At 40.1% G+C, this 17267-nt stretch overlaps 1 protein-coding gene across 1 annotated transcript in view; it reads left to right on the forward strand.

The window, feature by feature from the left end:
- The first annotated feature begins 1933 nt into the window (after positions 1-1933).
- The window catches only part of atp9a (ATPase phospholipid transporting 9A), a 35971-nt gene continuing 20637 nt past the window's right edge, over positions 1934-17267 (forward strand). Inside the window, exons 1-14 of the mRNA XM_087833757.1 lie at positions 1934-2115; positions 4429-4573; positions 7603-7716; positions 7914-8022; positions 9056-9114; positions 10028-10079; positions 11070-11164; positions 11461-11541; positions 12417-12492; positions 12929-13005; positions 13230-13390; positions 13491-13633; positions 14243-14355; positions 14996-15205. Coding sequence (XP_087689883.1) covers positions 2048-2115; positions 4429-4573; positions 7603-7716; positions 7914-8022; positions 9056-9114; positions 10028-10079; positions 11070-11164; positions 11461-11541; positions 12417-12492; positions 12929-13005; positions 13230-13390; positions 13491-13633; positions 14243-14355; positions 14996-15205 — 1503 coding nt within the window. The 5' untranslated portion in view covers positions 1934-2047. The remainder of the gene's footprint in view (positions 2116-4428; positions 4574-7602; positions 7717-7913; positions 8023-9055; positions 9115-10027; positions 10080-11069; positions 11165-11460; positions 11542-12416; positions 12493-12928; positions 13006-13229; positions 13391-13490; positions 13634-14242; positions 14356-14995; positions 15206-17267) is intronic.

Here is a 17267-nt window from a genome sequence, read left to right on the forward strand (position 1 = left end):
TACCCAACAGGAGCTATTAATCCTTTGCCAGTTTGCATTCTCAACGAAAAACTATTTGCATCCCCAACTGAAGCATGCTGTCCAATCGTCCATTTTCGGTAAGCAGCACGGTGGCCTCTTCCTGAGGAATTTTGAAATGATCCATTAGTTTGCATAAGTCTCCCTATGGAATACAAAGTAGTTCCAGGCAAACAGAGTGAGCAGATATACAGAGAAACCTCTAATGCAAAAATACAGAATGGCAATCATAACCGTCAGATGTCTTTGTTGAAGAGAGTTGTTTGCATGTCAGCTCATTTTAATAGTACCTTTTATGCAATATCATTTTAGATTTTGTAAGGGCTAACAAAAAGATGGCTCTGTAGTGTTGTGGTTTACACGTTCACCCTACCAAGCAAAAGCTCCCCAGTTTGAGGAGACACAAATCCCTTTGGGGATGTGTCAGGAAGCACATCTAGTGTAAAAATCTGCCAAATCAAAACATGCAGAGCTACCTGCTGGGAAAAGCCTCGTGGTTAAGGAAGCAGCATTACAGACAACAAAAAGATACAAAGATAGTGCAATGTTTTATGCGTATATCTGAAACATGGTGCACGATAGATGCTTTCATTGTGGCTGCCTTTTCGCATCATTTTTTTAATCGACTCTTTCTCTGTCACAGGCTGAGGTCAAAGTTGTGGGATGCAAATTTAATTGCTGTAGGTTAAACTCATTATACAAATTTTACAATTTGCTACAGTCGTTTAAGTTTACCCTTTTGTCCTTGCTCGAACCTTTTTAAATAAGCACTTTCGCAGTCTTATGAGATCTCTTCTAATGTGCTCAAAAATGCCCCAATAGGCTGATGACTGGCCCATTTGACTGCATTACACTGGGGTGTGTTTTAATATTGGACGCCTGGAGGGAAGGATGGATGGGTTCGATTCAGTTTTATTTACATAATGCCAAATCACAACAACAGATGCCTCGAGGTGGTTTTTATTGTAAGGTAAAGACCCTACAATAATACAGAGAAACGCGTTTGACAGGAAGAAACCTCTTAGAACCAGGCTCAGGGAAAGGGAGCCTTCTGCCATAGATGGATGGATGGATTGAGCGATATGTGTTAATCACATTACAGTCTATTAGATCACATCACTTTCTACTCAGATTGTTTGTGGGTATTTTGGAAAGATGCTAAAATTAGTGAAAAATAAATCAATACCACTCCTTTCCAGTCTTAAGAACCATGCTGAATAAGAATAGTGCTAGCGAATAATATAAAAACTGCACAAACACAAAGGCTGCTTTGCTGCAGGCTTTGCGGTCATCAGGTAGCATTGAAATTAAAATGATAACATTTTATTTAACATAAACATTTATCAAGTAAAAGATATTGCACAGCTGAGTATCAGAGCAGCAGTCCTTGAGATGGTCCTATCAACAATGTCAGAAAAATGACAGAAATAATGAAAAAGGAAAAAAACAAGGGGTTGGAAGAGTTAATAATAAAGCCAATAATTTTTGATTAAAAAGAGAAGACCCCTCAGTCAAGACAGTCCAGAAATACTGTATGAAATCCAACAGCTTGTCTATTTTAATGTCAAATAAAATCTATGACACTTAATTCAGCTATTTTAATTTTTTAGTGCCAAATTTCACTTGATAACTGTTTGCTAAATTTTTTTTGTCTCTCGATTTTCTTTAAAAAAAAATTTTTTTTTTACTGTATTTATTTCTGATGTAATGTGTCCTGGATTTCCTGTACTCCTCACTGTGTCTCGTTCGTTTTTGGTCTTTCCTGTGCCACCCCATTGAAAAAAAAAATACTATTACTACTACTATACTATTAAAACTAAAACACCTTATTTGAAAAAAAAAAAAAAAATACAATAAGTAATTATTAATGACATGAGTGTGGTATAGTACTCCAGTGGGAGATTGGTTTGCTTGGTGTAGCACTGTCCCAGCACTGCTTCCCTGCTGTCACTCAGGGAAGCCTCCGCCCAGCAGCTCCACAGCCAAGCGGACTCCTTCCAGCTTCCACCCGCGACAAGGGGCTGCAGGAATGACCGACAATATCCCTCTACAACCCGTGAGGCGACCGAAGAGACACGACAGTAAACACAGAAATGGGTAAGGGCGTTATACAGCTCGGTATTATCACTGTGAAGCCATTTGTTTACGTGCTTCGCTCGTCGCATCTCCTGCTGTCACTGTGGCGGTTAAAAGTGTTTACAGGAGCGCGTCGACATTGTCTCAGAAACCAGCTAAGCAGCTTTCTGGGTAAAATATAACAGTACGGAGGGAAACATAAGGACGAGCAGCCCGTAGATGTACTAATAAATATGATGTAGCTATTCATTGTAGCTTTGAAACGGCTAATGTTAGCTGGGCACATCCTTGTTCCGGGGTTGCAGTAGCAAGTGCATTTAACGCCCATTGTCAATATTTGCTCGCCTGACATTAAGCTCGGGCTGTCTGCCCTGATTTAAATACATTCTGCCCCTAATTTTTACATACGGACGAAGTGATCCTCTGTAGTGTTATTTGACCACCACAAAAGGGGGCAGGCCTAAGAAATAATGATGGACAAAGTGGAGAGACACAGTGCTGAAATGCTTCCAGCACACTGATCAGGCTGCCATGGTGATGTCACCTCCCGTTATAAAGACTCAAGATCCTCGAACGAGCTATGATGTTGCAGAAATAAAGGCCTGCGTATATACAAGGATGATGGGTGTATGATTTCTAGCTGGCAGTGTGATATATAGTGACCATTAGTGCAGCCAGTGCACTTTCTTTGCCTCCTACAGAGTGAGGCATGCCAAGGTGAGGGTTTATTTGTATAGCACACTTGAATAAGACATTTGAGGACCTTGCATAAGTCTTTAATGATATCAAAGAAACACGTATAAGTTGGATTTGGTGTAATAAAGTAAAATGATTGAGAATTAGAAGTACATGCTTTCTGTCTAACATTCACACACATTCCAGTGGATGCCCAAAACATTATACCTATCTGCTTCTCGTTGTTTATGAGCTCTGTGTTTTTGAGATTATGTTACATAAAGAGATTTTGTTGTTTTCCATTAACTAAATAATCTAGAGCATTTAAGCAAAGGTGGAGCATGACTTTCTTTGTAAAGCTCCTTAGTAATTTTTTAAATTAAAGATATCAACAAACTATATCAACAAACTCTCAGGAGGTCGAGTGGGTCTCGACCTCCTGAGACACAGCTCTGTATAAAGCACTTACACATTTAATTTGTATTAAAAATTCAGGATGGGCGAATTGTTTGTTTCCCCCATTTGTGAAAAAAGGTTAAAAAATAATATGAGAAAAAATAATTAATATAAGTCTTTCATCTCTTCATCACGCTATCTTTGAACTTTGTTCCGGCACATAGTTCATCCAGCACAACAGATAAACATGGCAGCCGACATCAGGAAAGGTCATCTCATTGCTGATAACAGTCCACATTTAGGTGTCCCATTTATTAGTGAATAAACAGCCACTCTAACGGTTGATGTAAATATAGAATTCTACAGAAAGACTAAAAAGCATTAGAAAAATAATCAGTTGATATACAGTACTAACCTGTATTTTGATAACACGTACATGTAACATAAGGGAGAACATTTTGAATATGTCAGCTTGGGTGTTTTAGCTACTTTTCACAGGTTAGCATAATGACTGCTCATTATATATGCCTGATACTACTCTAAACAGTTAATTAGGAAACACAGTATTGCATAACAAATACAGTTTAAATTGTCTGGATGGGTGGGTTTGAATTGCCATTGCACCAAAGTCAGATTAATGGCCTGTGTTATGCTTTCCATGTTCATTCTTTCTATGTCTGCAAGTATGAGGGGGTCTAAGTGACGTAAATATCATCACTGCAGGGTTGTTGAATTATTGCTACGGTGCTATGATGTTTTTCTTTTAATTTGTCAGGCCTGGCAGACAGGATATTGTTGGCATCTAAGACTTGAGTCATCTGCCATAAAAGTCAAATATGTTGTTTACAGTTAGGTTCAATTATTAATCGCAAAGCCACTGAGCTGTTCGTTGGATTTTACGAAATGCTTTGTTTTCTTAGTCTGAAGGGAGTGACCAGCTTTTCCAAGATAAAGTTAATATTTATTTTTCACGGCATGATCTTTCCAGACACCTTTGGTCATGGGTCTGTAGCTCAGTGCAGTGTGCGCTGTGGGATTTGGCTACAATAAGCAACACATTAACAAGAAGATGTGAGAGGAAATTCATTAGGGTTACCTCAACGCAGCTCTCTCAGGGTGTGGAGAGTGAATTCAAATACTTCCCAAATATTAATTGTCTTTTCATCACATAATAGTCTTTGTCTTTGCGTCCTTACTGCAGAATCAAACACTGGAATTAAATGTGAAGTGTTACTTGTGTCTTCCATCTCCTCCTCCTCTCAGGTGCTGCCCGTGGTCGAGATGCTGTGGCATGGGTGACTTCCGTCCCCGCACCGTGTGGCTCGGCCACCCAGAAAAAAGGGAGCAGAGGTACCCCAGGAATGTCATTAACAACCAGAAGTACAACTTCTTCACCTTCCTGCCTGGGGTTAGTGCCAGTCAAAGGTCACCGCTTCACCTGCCCTTTGTTTAACCCCCTGAAGCCGTCATCCAGCTCTTTCCTCCTGGTCATGATTCACTGTCTGTTTGATCGGCACATTGTCAGAGCATCATAGGATATGTCTGTCTTAATTGATATATTTTAAGTCCTCCCTGTTGGTTGCTTGTAATGTAAGTATGCAAGGCACTGATGCTCATTTCAAATTATCCTGCTTCAGAGTATCAGGTTTGGCTTAGTTTGGCCTGCAGCTAGTAGTTATTTTTAGCATTGGTTGAAAAATGACAGTACTAATAAAAACACTAAATAGAGTAGGCTGTGATCTGGGGTCATCCACCATAACCAACTGTGAGTATTTAATGTCATGTTTTGTTAATCAGCCAAAAGTCACTTTTACAGGACTAAGCAATAAAAAAAAGCAGAAAATAGTGAAGTGTTTGTTTTATAAAAACAGCTGACTATTAAGAAAGTGACCCAGTGATGCATCTCCAGATAAGATCAGATCCTTATGAATGACAAGTGCTTTTTTTAGTTCTTTAGTTTCCTATAAGAGTAGTGTAGTCTGTCTTTATGCTTACACTAAACCTAACCCAAAACATTAGATGATACATGTGAGGATATGAGAGATGCACTGTTTGTGCTGTCTTAGCCCTGATATGCAGGACGGGATTGTTTTGTGAATTCAATATTATTTACTTTATTCCGATTGCATCTAAGTAGTATAAAGAGATAATTTGCCATTTTTAAACAGTACAATGTTGCATATTCTAATGAATGAGAGATGCATCATAGTTTCAGCTTCCAGCTGACCAGCACCTGTGCAGCACCAGGTCTTATACACGCACTTTCTTGATATTGCGTGACAGATGTGGCTTTGGTTGGATATTGCATGGAAGGCAGTTACCGAGCTATGTGCCTTTGATTTACATTTACATATGCATTTGTTTTCCAGGCATTCAGTTGTCTTAAGATCTTATTTTTGCTTATGGAGTCAGACGTTGAAAGTAGCTCAGATTTGTTTGTAAAGCAAAAGACAAGAGCAAAGCCTTTTTGCATTGCAAATCAAGATGCTTTTTATTTACTTTGGTTCATGTGAAGAACTTCTTTTCTCTAGATCATATTTAAAACATATTTGTTGCTCGTGTGCTTTCTTTCCTCTTGGAGGAAAAGTTTTGCTGGTAGTAATCTCACACGCTGATGGTAATGAAACTGAGCAAAGCTGTAGTGTGTGTGTTGAATTTTAGACCGACGCTGGCAGATGAAAAGTAGCCATATGTGTTTGCACATTGCTCCATATCTGTTGGTTCATGAAAAGATTTGTCCGCCTAACTGAAAAGTGTACTTCTTTAGTAAGGGTGCGTGAGATGCTTATATGAGCTGTGAAATTATACACCTATAGATGCTGCCAGATTTGCTGCAATGCTACGTCTGTGGTTGGTTTTGTCGAATATTGTGTGTAAATGTGGACATTGTTGCAGTTAATTGTGGTGTTTTTAGTTCTAGATTAACATCTTTTAACTTTGATTTTTAATTCACTCAAAAGGATACGATTGCAGTGTCAGATCATTTTTATTCTTTATTAATTTAGCGTGTTAACAATATTGCCAGTTAAACTGCTATTTTTATTCAGACATTCAATGCTTTTTAACCTGCCAGCTATGTGGAAAAGATCCAGGTGATATCTGACTGTCCCAATTTATGGCAAAGGAAGACTACTGAAGATAATAGGCCAGCAAACTCACAGCTAGTGGTCTTCCTATGCCCTGGTATACTCCGATTGCATCGTCATCTCAACCAAGAGAGCATTTCCGTTAGAGAGAACAATGTCTTGCTGGGTGCTGCATGTCAGTAATAGTGAAAGATGAATCCAGCATCCGTGACGTCACTTAATTGAGGCCTTATTTTTAGTGTTTTGGATGCGCCCATTGTCGTTTTCGAAGGCTAAAAATCATCATGTTTGCATGAGAGGGTGGAGTGCTAAGTGCTGCATTTGTAAACTGGATGAGTAAAAAGTACTGATGCAGATACCTGATGATTTATAAAAGTAGAAGACCGATAAAATACAAGGATATCTCTCAACAAAGCTGAATCACAAACTTACTGGATGAGCTGTATGACAAAGCAGCTCATTTGCCAGAAAATCCTGTTAAAAGTAGAAGAGAGGTTCTGCTCAGTGAATTAACTGAGATGAGGCTGAGGAGACAGCAATCAGCTATAGCTGCTTGTGTGGGCACACTTGACAATCAAAGACTCCACAGCTGGGATTTTAAGACTTAGCAGCATCCAATATGGATGTGTTATTAAAGAATTCATGCAGCACACATTTGTTATGGAGGAAAAGCTACTGGTTGAGACCATAACCAGTTTTTGTTCAAGCTTATAAACGTACTTTGTAATGTAATTCTTAAGATGGGAATTGACTCGCTTTTGTAGCCAGCCTCAAGTGGTCATTAGAGGAACTGCAGCGAAAACTGATTTGTTTTAAATGACATATTATACTTGTTGCACAAAACGAAACAAAAACACAGACTTTTGAGGGGGAAGGTTGTGACATGGGTGATGATGTATGGTTGAGGCAGTGAGTGAGCATTTTCCTGTTTTGTTTTTTTTTCTGGGAAATGGCAGCACGTGTTATTTTTGGGTAAATTAAACCCTATTTAATATGAAAGCTGCTTTTATCTACTCCCTTATTCACAAGAGGTCCTCATATCTGAGCAGCATTTTAGCAGATTTTTACACTAGATGCCCTTCCAAACGCAGCCCCCGGGGGATTTGTGCCTCCCCCTGGGATCCAACTAGGGATTTTTTTGCTTGCTAGGCAAATGTGTAGTACACCATGGAGCTCCTAAACCCTACTTAAAATAATACTTGGAATTCTGTTCATCACAGTCCTGGTTATTATTCTTTGTGGGAAAGCCAGAAACTGAAAATCGTGTATATTCAACAACAGCCTCCATATGCACGTTGCTTTGCGAAACTGTGAATATTTCACTCTTGATCCTTTGCCTTTTTGTTCTCAGGTGCTGTTCAATCAGTTCAAGTACTTCTTCAACTTGTACTTTTTGCTTTTGGCCTGCTCTCAATTTGTCGAGGAGTTACGCTTAGGTGCTCTCTACACCTACTGGGTCCCTCTGGTATGTGGCATTTCACTTACTGTTAATCATTAAGGTCAATCAGCTTCATTTTCCATTATTTGTGTTCCTCTTCAATGCTTTTTTAAAATGTACTTTTGCTGAAAATTAAGGTTTAGATGTTTCTTCTCACTTCCACGGTTGCAGCACTCACATAAACTTTATTAGTTACTTTTTCACCGTGACTTGTCACTCTCCAGGGTCTTGTTTTGATCATTACCATCATGCGAGAGGCAATTGAAGAAATTAGGTGCTACCTTCGAGACAAAGAAGTGAACTCTCAGATTTACAGCAAGCTTTCAACAAGAGGTAAGAGCGGAAAGCTTAAGGAACATCTGCAGGTTTTACCTGCGTCGATTTCTGTGTTGCATTTTTGTTTTCTTAGCAAACATGTCTATTAACTGTAGGAGGTTGGTCCTGTTAAAACTTATTGGGGCTGGGGGAAATGGTGGGTAATTCAAAGCAGAGATGTAAAAGTGTACATAAGAGGCCTTGGTATAAAGTGCTACCAGCAATAAAAAGCATGGGACCTCTTGTGGTTTCCATCACTTTGCCTCTTTGATGTGGCAGCTTGTTTTACCCATAAACACAATGACTGGTTGCCTCCATGGTAGCAGCCCCTCTGCATATTTTGTGGTTTATAGAAACTTTATGGTGTCAGAACTCGGTGTACTGGTTGCAGTTGTTTTGTCTAAGTTCCTTTAAATTGTATGCTTATGAATACACGTGCATGAGATATTGCCACATGATCAGTCAAAACCATCTAGAACCTTTCATCACTTAATGCTTTTCTGCTAAAAGCTGTGGTGTGAAGTGTTACCGAATAAGTCTTTTTTGTGTTTGTGTGTAAAATGTAAAATGCATTTGTAGAGTAAAGTTCCATGAACCCGAATGCATAGCGATATTAATGTGCTTTAATGTCTTACATATGCAAAGCTCAGAGGTCACGGCAGAGTTCAAGGGTCAGTGATCTCTTCCAAACAATTTTGCCGTTCATTCCAAGTGGAATGAAAGAAAAGGCTCAACTCCCCCAGCATTCTTTCAAATCTTCATGGAGACTTACTTTCCCAGATTCACTCAGGTGACTAGTGAGCCATGCAATTCGCCCAGAGGTCTGGGTTTTGTGAAGACATATTTGCTGAAAAAATACCACATTCTCTCACTAGCTTATAATTAGGGAAACTTTTAAGACAAAAATCTAAATGTTGGGTGGTCTAGATTCCATTTAAGTTCTTAACTACACGACTCGCATAAAAATTTCAAATAGCTACGTGTATGTGAGACTTTAATCAACATTCAAACTTGCCAAACACTTAACTTTATGTTTTCTTCTGTATTTCAGGCACCGTGAAGGTTAAAAGCAGCGGCATTCAAGTCGGTGATCTAATAATTGTGGAAAAGGTTTGTTGAAGTTTTTTTTTCATCCACATCTGTGAATAGTTTTGCTTTTTAGACCTGTCAAGTTACCGTTTATATGACAGCTAGTAATGAGGGGGTTGTTAATCTTCTGTGCTCCGCTGGTGACTGAGGTGAAAAGAGTTAGTAAAGATTTTGTAATCTTGTGATCAATGCCGAGTGTCGGCCTGTCAGACTCGATGCACGCGTCGCATACGTGAACATGAAATGCCTTTTAATTAGATCTGAAATACAAATTCAATTAAGCGCTTTAGTTTTATCTCGAGATTTCATTTATGGTTTCTAGTTCGATATCTGTGTGAGTTTTGGATCTGCTGTGTTGCTCGCCTCGCGGACAGACTGGAGTCCCTGAGGTCTTTGTACATGAAATGTGAGAAGCGTGTTCTGTCTTCAGTTTCCAGCGGAGGGCTTCTCTCTGAATCACTCATTAAGTGCAGTTGAGGGAAAGGTCACACATGTTGTCCTACACATTTTGCTAATATGACCGAGTGATTCCGAGTCATCTGGGTTACAATTCACAAAGTCATCGGTGGAGGTGATGGCAAAAGTTTTCAAATAAGTCTCACTTTGAAAAGCCATGCGCCTTGCTTTGTTAAACTGCTATTAATCACGTGAACTCATCTAAACAGTTAGATTTTGCCAAAGCGGTCAAGTGAATTTAATGTGTAATATCTTGAGTGAAATGGCCGGGTCAGGCTGAGTGTAAAAGCTGGCTTGGGTCCTTTTAGGGCCATGACAGAATGATTTGCTGAGGGGCTTAATATTTTGACTGACTGACTGTTGGTAATGTGGCACATGAAGTGAAAAAAAGTCACAAGAGCATAAGGAGGTAGAAGGAAAGTATAGAATCAGGATGTAAGGTTCACGCCATTTTTTTTCTTTCTGCCTTTCTTTGTAGAACCAGCGTGTTCCTGCTGACATGATCTTTCTAAGGACCTCTGAAAGAAATGGTAAACATCTGCCGGTCATTCATCCATATATCCACAACAGGCCGGCTGGGGAAATGAGTTGTTTAAAAAGGCGCTGAGGTGCAGGGATTAGCCCTGAGCTGCGACAGGAAGTCCTACATTGTATAAATCGGAACCGCGACCACTACTAAGTTATCACTCAAAGTTATGGTGGCGAGTTGCCACGGCCACATAGACAAAACATTGTTTGATTTTCATCTTCGTCTCTGACTAATTTTGTCTTTCAAATGAGAAGATAATGAAAAGGAAAATCAAGGGACACAAAAAAAAAAAATCTAATGCAAAGAACAAAAAGAAGACAAGAGGGGAAGATCCCTCATCTGAATAATCAAATATGGATTAGTGTATCATTTGTGAGAGATGACACCAAACATTGACTAAGGCGGTTTAAATTGAAATGCACAGGCTGCTGCTGTTTTATTTATAGCCTAGAAATCCAAATGTGACTAAGAAAGAAACGCTACATGCTTGTTGTTGTTGCGTCTTCCTGTTGGGGGAAGAAAAACATCAACTTTGTTTTACTGGAAATAGTGCTCGGTTATCTCCCATTCCATGTGGAGGCCATTAGGTCAATTATGAAGGGCCTAGGATAGGATTTAGAGTTTTGGGCAGGATGACTCATGCTGGCCAGTGGGGGGGAAGGGCTCTGGTAGACGCTTCCACTTCTATCCCAACAGCAATAAACTGCTCCGTCCTGTTCCCAGTAGTCAGTGTTCATCTGTGACCCCATGTTAAAATAAATTCACACATAACATTAACTTAAAAAAATGGATGTTTATTAGAAAAGATGAGAATATGATGAACTCGCAGTCTAGCCTTCAGTATGGTTGATAATCTGTTGTAGGCAGTGAAGTGATCAATAATGGAGCTTATGAGTTTCCTTCTTTGAAATAAAAACCTTTCTGTTGTTGCCCCCTAGAGGTGACTGTTTTCATATGGCGTCAGTAGCAGCTCTTGTCCTCTCTTTTCCAGGCTCCTGTTTCCTGCGGACTGACCAGCTGGATGGAGAGACGGACTGGAAACTACGCCTCCCAGTGGCCTGCACGCAGAGACTACCAACTGCTGGCGTGAGTTGTAAACTGTAGACGGAGGCTGGCAGTAACGATTCGACTGGAAACTGAATGTTTGCCCTGTTGTTGTTTCTCTTTCTCTTTTTTATAAAAACTAATAAATACAAGAGTAATTTGAACTGAGAGAAACAAGTCTTTTATTTAGCCACTACATGCTAAGTTAAGTATGCAATCTAAACATTAAATTCATTAATAATTGTTGCATGTACAATGTTCTGCACCATGTAGGTCTTGTAAAGCCTTTTCTTTTCTTCTTCGGGTAATTTTAATTCATGTTGTCTAATCTCTCACAGGACCTTCTCCAAATCAGATCATACGTGTATGCAGAAGAGCCAAACATTGATATCCACAACTTTATCGGAACCTTTACCAGGGTAAGTGGTTGCATTGTTACGCTGAACCCTAATCTCCCTTCAGACATGTTAATCTCATCTCCAACATCTGAGTCTTTGTCACTTTTATGCTCGAGCTGTAACAGAAACCGTGCTCGACTTTGCAGCACACAGTCTGAACTGAGTACAGTGATATCCGTGTTGTTAAATACCCCTCAACAGAAGGTAAAGCATGCAGAATGAAAGATGCTCATTGAAGTGTATTTGTGCTCTCAATTGTTGTCTTATAGAACACAATTTATTGGTTTCATCTATAAAAACTGCGAAAGTGACACTTTTAAGTTGTTGAATGTCTTATTTTAGATCAGGAGCCGTGATACAATAGTGACCTCTCCAGATTGTACCTCGCCTGTCGCCCAGTGATAGCTGGATTAGGCTCCAGTTTCAGCAACCCTGAATTTGATAAATGGTTGAATAGATATTAGATCAGACTTAAAAATGAGTTTCCTTAAAGTGTTTGAGGACCCCACCGCAACAATCACCCAGCTACATCGATAAAAGTTGAAATCCTGCAAAACCCTTAACATATAGCACACCCCAACAAGTAAAAGAGTCCAAATTTAGCTTCCTAGCGCTTGCTGTGTTATATATTCTAAAACATTGAATGTCTTGATGCATGCTCAATCATCCAGGTAAGTAAATCTCCAAAAGTTGATTCTGTTCATCTGACGTAGCGTTTTGTGGGAGAAATGTTTCGTCACTCATCCAAGTGACTTCTTCAGTCTCAGCTGACTACTAAAACATTGAATGATAAAACCGTTTAATAGGTTATCTGTGGCTCAATTAGGAGAAGCAGGGACAAGCTGGTTTCTGTCCTTAGTAATCATTCTGCATGTCTGTTGTATCAACTGTTACAGGAAGATGGAGACCCACCAGTTAATGAAAGCCTCAGCATTGAAAACACCCTGTGGGCGAGCACTGTTATTGCCTCTGGTAAATATCTGACTGGTGGTGCATCTATAAAGCTGTTAATATCCAAGTAACCAGGACCTGCGTGTTCACTAAAGCACTGATCCTTCATAGCTGTTGATTTGATGGTGTATCTAATCAAATCTACACTCTGGGAAAAAAGCCCAATGAGGTAGCCCTTTCTAAAAACGCAAAGGCACCGCTAACTATAATTGTAAAGAAAGTGTGCTTCGTCTGTGGGAGAGTGAATCCACTTTAACCGGCACAAGCATGTGTTGTTCATTAAGCAATTAGAAATCTGCGTCCTCCATTCAAAATGTCATTCTTCATTTGGAAAAATCTATTCATGTCAAGATTATAAGTCTGGAAAACATCTTCCTGACATGCTGTGTTTTATGTTGTACCTTTACTATATTGCCCTGAGGCCGTTTTTTTTTTGTCTCTGCCTCACTTACTCCAGGCACAGTGGTGGGGGTCGTGATTTACACAGGCAAGGAGCTGCGCAGTGTCATGAACACCTCCAACCCTAGGCACAAGGTACAGTAGTGTAAGCCAGAGCTGGAAGACAGAAGTCTGATCATTTAATTGCATGAAGGTGTTTTTCCTAGTATGTGTTTTTTTTTTATACAGTTTATGTGTGATTGGATTTAACTTAATTATTCAGATAAATTAATTTGTTGCTTCACTTATTTACATTTTGTCAGTACTCTGATCTTTTATATTTACAGTAAGTAGATGCTTTATGTTTGCTTCTCTTATAGGTTGGTTTGTTTGACCTAGAGGTGAACTGTTTGACTAAAATCCTGTTTGGAGCCCTGGTTGTGGTGTCACTGGTCATGGTGGCCCTCCAGCACTTCGCCGGCCGTTGGTACCTGCAAATCTTTCGCTTCCTGCTGCTCTTCTCCCACATTGTGCCCATCAGGTCCGACTTAACGCTGTTTCTTAATGGCATCTGCAGTACTGTGTTATATTTACATGTGAGGAATGAAAAATTGCGTGCTTCCTTGTTTTATCTGATGCAGTTTGCGCGTAAATCTGGATATGGGAAAGATGGTTTTCAGTTGGATGATTAAGAAAGACTCAAAGATCCCTGGGACAGTGGTGAGGGCAAGCACCATACCTGAACAGCTCGGACGGATCTCCTACCTGCTGACTGACAAAACGGGTAACCTAGCATACCGTTTTTTGTTGAGCTAGTTGAGGAGTAACACGAGAGGATAAAGTGGTGAGGATTTTCCTAGGAGGTATTCTGTAAGACAGAGTTTAGCTGTTTCCTACCCTGCGGCGTTGCTATGCGGTGGGTTTCTTGCTCCCTGAGACCAGCTACTTACAGGACCTTTAAATCATAAAAAATCAAAGTCTCTCATCTATACACACCTTTAGAGCATAACACCTCCAGCAGTGAACTTCCACAGGCAGGAGGTGTTACTTGTCAGATTTACAGCCCTCATGCCTAATAAAATGATCGGCCATTTCCACATCCAGAGAGCGATAAGGCCAGTGGGGTCTGCAGGTCACACTAATGTATGTGGAAGTCCCCTGAAGTCTTTTTGATATACTGGCAGAAATGCTTTTAAAGTAAGTGTGAGGATACAGAGGTTGTGTGTAGTGTCAAATGCTTCTGGCATTTTTCTGGTCACCATATGTGGCTGTTACAGGTGACTGATTGTTGTTTGTTAGTTAGATAATTGAATCTTTACAATAGGGTCATAATTTGTGCTGTCAAGCGTGATAACTTTTACTGTTTAAATGTCTGTAATGTGACTTTCAACAGGAACTCTTACCCAAAATGAAATGGTGTTCAGACGGCTCCATCTTGGAACTGTGGCATATGGGATGGACTCAATGGATGAAGTACAGAGCCATGTGTTCAGTGCCTACACGCAGGTGAAAGGTGTTATCTTAAGAAGAAAAATTACTAAATTGAGCAAACTGTGTCCCAGTATTCAGAAGAGGAGATTCAAATTTAAAAAGCTCTTTTTTAGAAAATGTATCAGTTTGTGATTATTGTTCAGCTGAATGCTTCCTGACCTCAAATGACATTCTTTATCCCTCTTGACACCAGAGGTTAGTAGAGCAGGAAACAGGATTAGCCCACAAGCGAAGCACTGACCGGACTCCTTTAATGACACCATCATTAACCCTGAGAACATGCAGCCTTCTAAAAATAGCAAATTCACAACGCAGAAGCAAATAGTTCATATTTAGTCTACACATCTGGTTATGTTTACAGGCTGCTAACATAGCGATAATGGAAACTGTTGAAATGAAGAAGCTAGTTCTTCAGTCTGTGAAACATTTCAAGTGTTAATGCAGCTTCCTCACAAACTCTCAGTCACTAGTGGCCCATGGTTTTTTGATCTTTTTTTTTTAAGTTGACAGTACTGATAATTACCTCTGTTGGCTAGAATACTTCCCCTCTCTTGACAGCTGGCAACAGTGAAAGACTCACATAAAAGAAGTCCGTTAAAACGTTTATATTCTTTGTTCTTCTTGCACTAACAGTACCTTCTCTAATTCTCTTCAGCCCACCCATGACCTTCCAGCCTCCAGGGCTCCAGCAGCCACTAAGGTTCGAAAAACCATCAGCAGTAGAGTTCACGAGGCTGTGAAGGCCATCGCCCTGGTGCACAACGTAACACCCGTGTACGAGTCCAACGGCGTGACGGACCAGGCCGAGGCCGAGCAGCACTACGAAGACACTTGCAGAGTCTACCAGGCATCCAGCCCAGATGAGGTATCCAGTCCAAGAAAATGCTGTTTTATAAGAACATATAAGGCATATAATGATATGCACATTATTATTGTGTAAAACAGAGGTGTCCAACTCCAGGCCTCGAGGGCCGGTGCACTGCAGGTTTTAGATATCACCTTGGGTCAACACACCTGAATCAAACGATTAGTTCATTACTAAGCCTCTGGAGAACTTCAAGACATGGGCTGTATCCCAATTCAGAGTCTGCAGCCTTAAAGTACGCAGCCTCAACGATCCTCAAGGGCCGCGTACTCAAAGACCGCTAAGGCCGGAAGTGCGAGGCTTGTGAAATGGGACGGTGTAGCCTCCGTTGCGCTGCCCAGGTTGCCTAGCAACCATGATACTAACAGCTGGAAACATTTCATACAGCTTTGTTTGACAGAAATGAAGGAGAAAATCTTTTGTTCATTTGTTTGTTTGTTTCTACATGAGCTTTGATCATTCTCTGTAAGATTAAGCTCAGCTATTGAACGGCGCATATTTTAAAGTAAAGGCTTTAAAACCAAGTTAGTACAAACGTCACTAATGCCACATAACTTTGCCGACATGTGGCCAACAGTAATGTTGTAATGTTCTTCGTTATTAAACATTTGCACATAAATAAGTGACATAATATTCAGTACTTACTTAAAGTTTACTCTTCGGGCGCCCCTCATCCGCCGTTTTTTTTCAGCAAAATTATCCACACCCACCGCCGCGCTATGCATTCTGGGATATGTTGGGCCACGAAGTCTACACCGCCACGTCCTTAAAATTCAGGGAAATGAAGGACGCATTTGAGGGACGCATTTCGAGCAGCCTTCGAATTGGGACAGCCTTCGTCGCGTCGCTGTGACGTAATCGGCCTTAAAATGCTGCCTTTAAGGCTGCAGACCCTGAATTGGAATACAGCCATGTTGAGGAGGTCATTTAGCCATTTGAATCAGCTGTGTTGGATCAAGGACACATCTAAAACCTGCAGGACACTGGCCTGGAGTTGCCCACCCCTGGTGTAAAACTAGTAACTAATATAAGTATATTGTGGTTGTTGTTACCTCACTTTGATCCGTACACAAACGATGACTCTAAAAGACTGTTTTCATATCAACGTGCTGAAGTTGAAAGTGTGATTACACCTTCATTATTCATTCATCAGATGATATATGTTAATATATAAAGCTGAACTCTTATTTTTTGATGTTTCAGTTTGAAATGTTTAAAATGTAGTTACTCTACCCAAACCTAAGACCAAGAGCAAAACAGGGAAGCAGATTTCTGCATATAAGATGCGTAGGTTTGTGTTTTTGGTCAAGGCCATTACAAGAGTGTCTGTATTTCTTGAATAGGGAGAGTCTCAGAAATGCAGTCCACACTGATGTCCTTGATCAGTATGAATTCTTTTGAACGTCAGGAAAAAGGCTGCGGATTTCGACTCGATCCATTTCCTGCCATGTAAATACGGATTTCCTTAATGTGCTCCTCAGCCCATTGCACTTAGCCCCTTCTGAGTTTCCTTTTTTTTTTTTTTTGGCGATAGCACATTTTAATAGCACCCAATACACTGTGGTGGTCACCAGAAAAGAAAAAAGAAAAGAAAGAAGTCTTTCGTTGAAGTGGTTTGCGTTGTTGGTAGGAAATGGAGCCGTTTTATTGTTTTAGGTCACAATGGATAAAACAGTTGGCTTTGAGTTGCTGAGACCTGAAAGTTGCATTCAGTCAGTTTGATACAATCGAGACGGATTCAGTTTGCTTTGCAACAGCTTTCAGGAAGTCTTATTTATAGATCTGGTTTTGTGTGTGAGCACATTAGATGCAATGTCAGTGACTGTTAAATGTATGGTTTCTACTACTGTAATGTAAACTGACAGTTTGCCACCATCCGCATGCAGATGAAAGTAGTTTTTTTTTTTCCTTTTTTCTTTTTTTTTGGTTCAACATTTATTAAAATTTTAATAAATGTTTGTTTGTATGGTTTGGTTCAACGAGGAGTGAAATCTGAATCACTTCGCTTTCCGGCTCATAAAGAACATGTCAGCCATGTGGTGTTTGTGAGTCAAACCATCTG

The sequence above is a fragment of the Neolamprologus brichardi genome, chromosome 20 (genome assembly GCF_056152115.1).
Source record: "Neolamprologus brichardi isolate AB-2024 chromosome 20, ASM5615211v1, whole genome shotgun sequence".
Taxonomy (NCBI): domain Eukaryota; kingdom Metazoa; phylum Chordata; class Actinopteri; order Cichliformes; family Cichlidae; genus Neolamprologus; species Neolamprologus brichardi.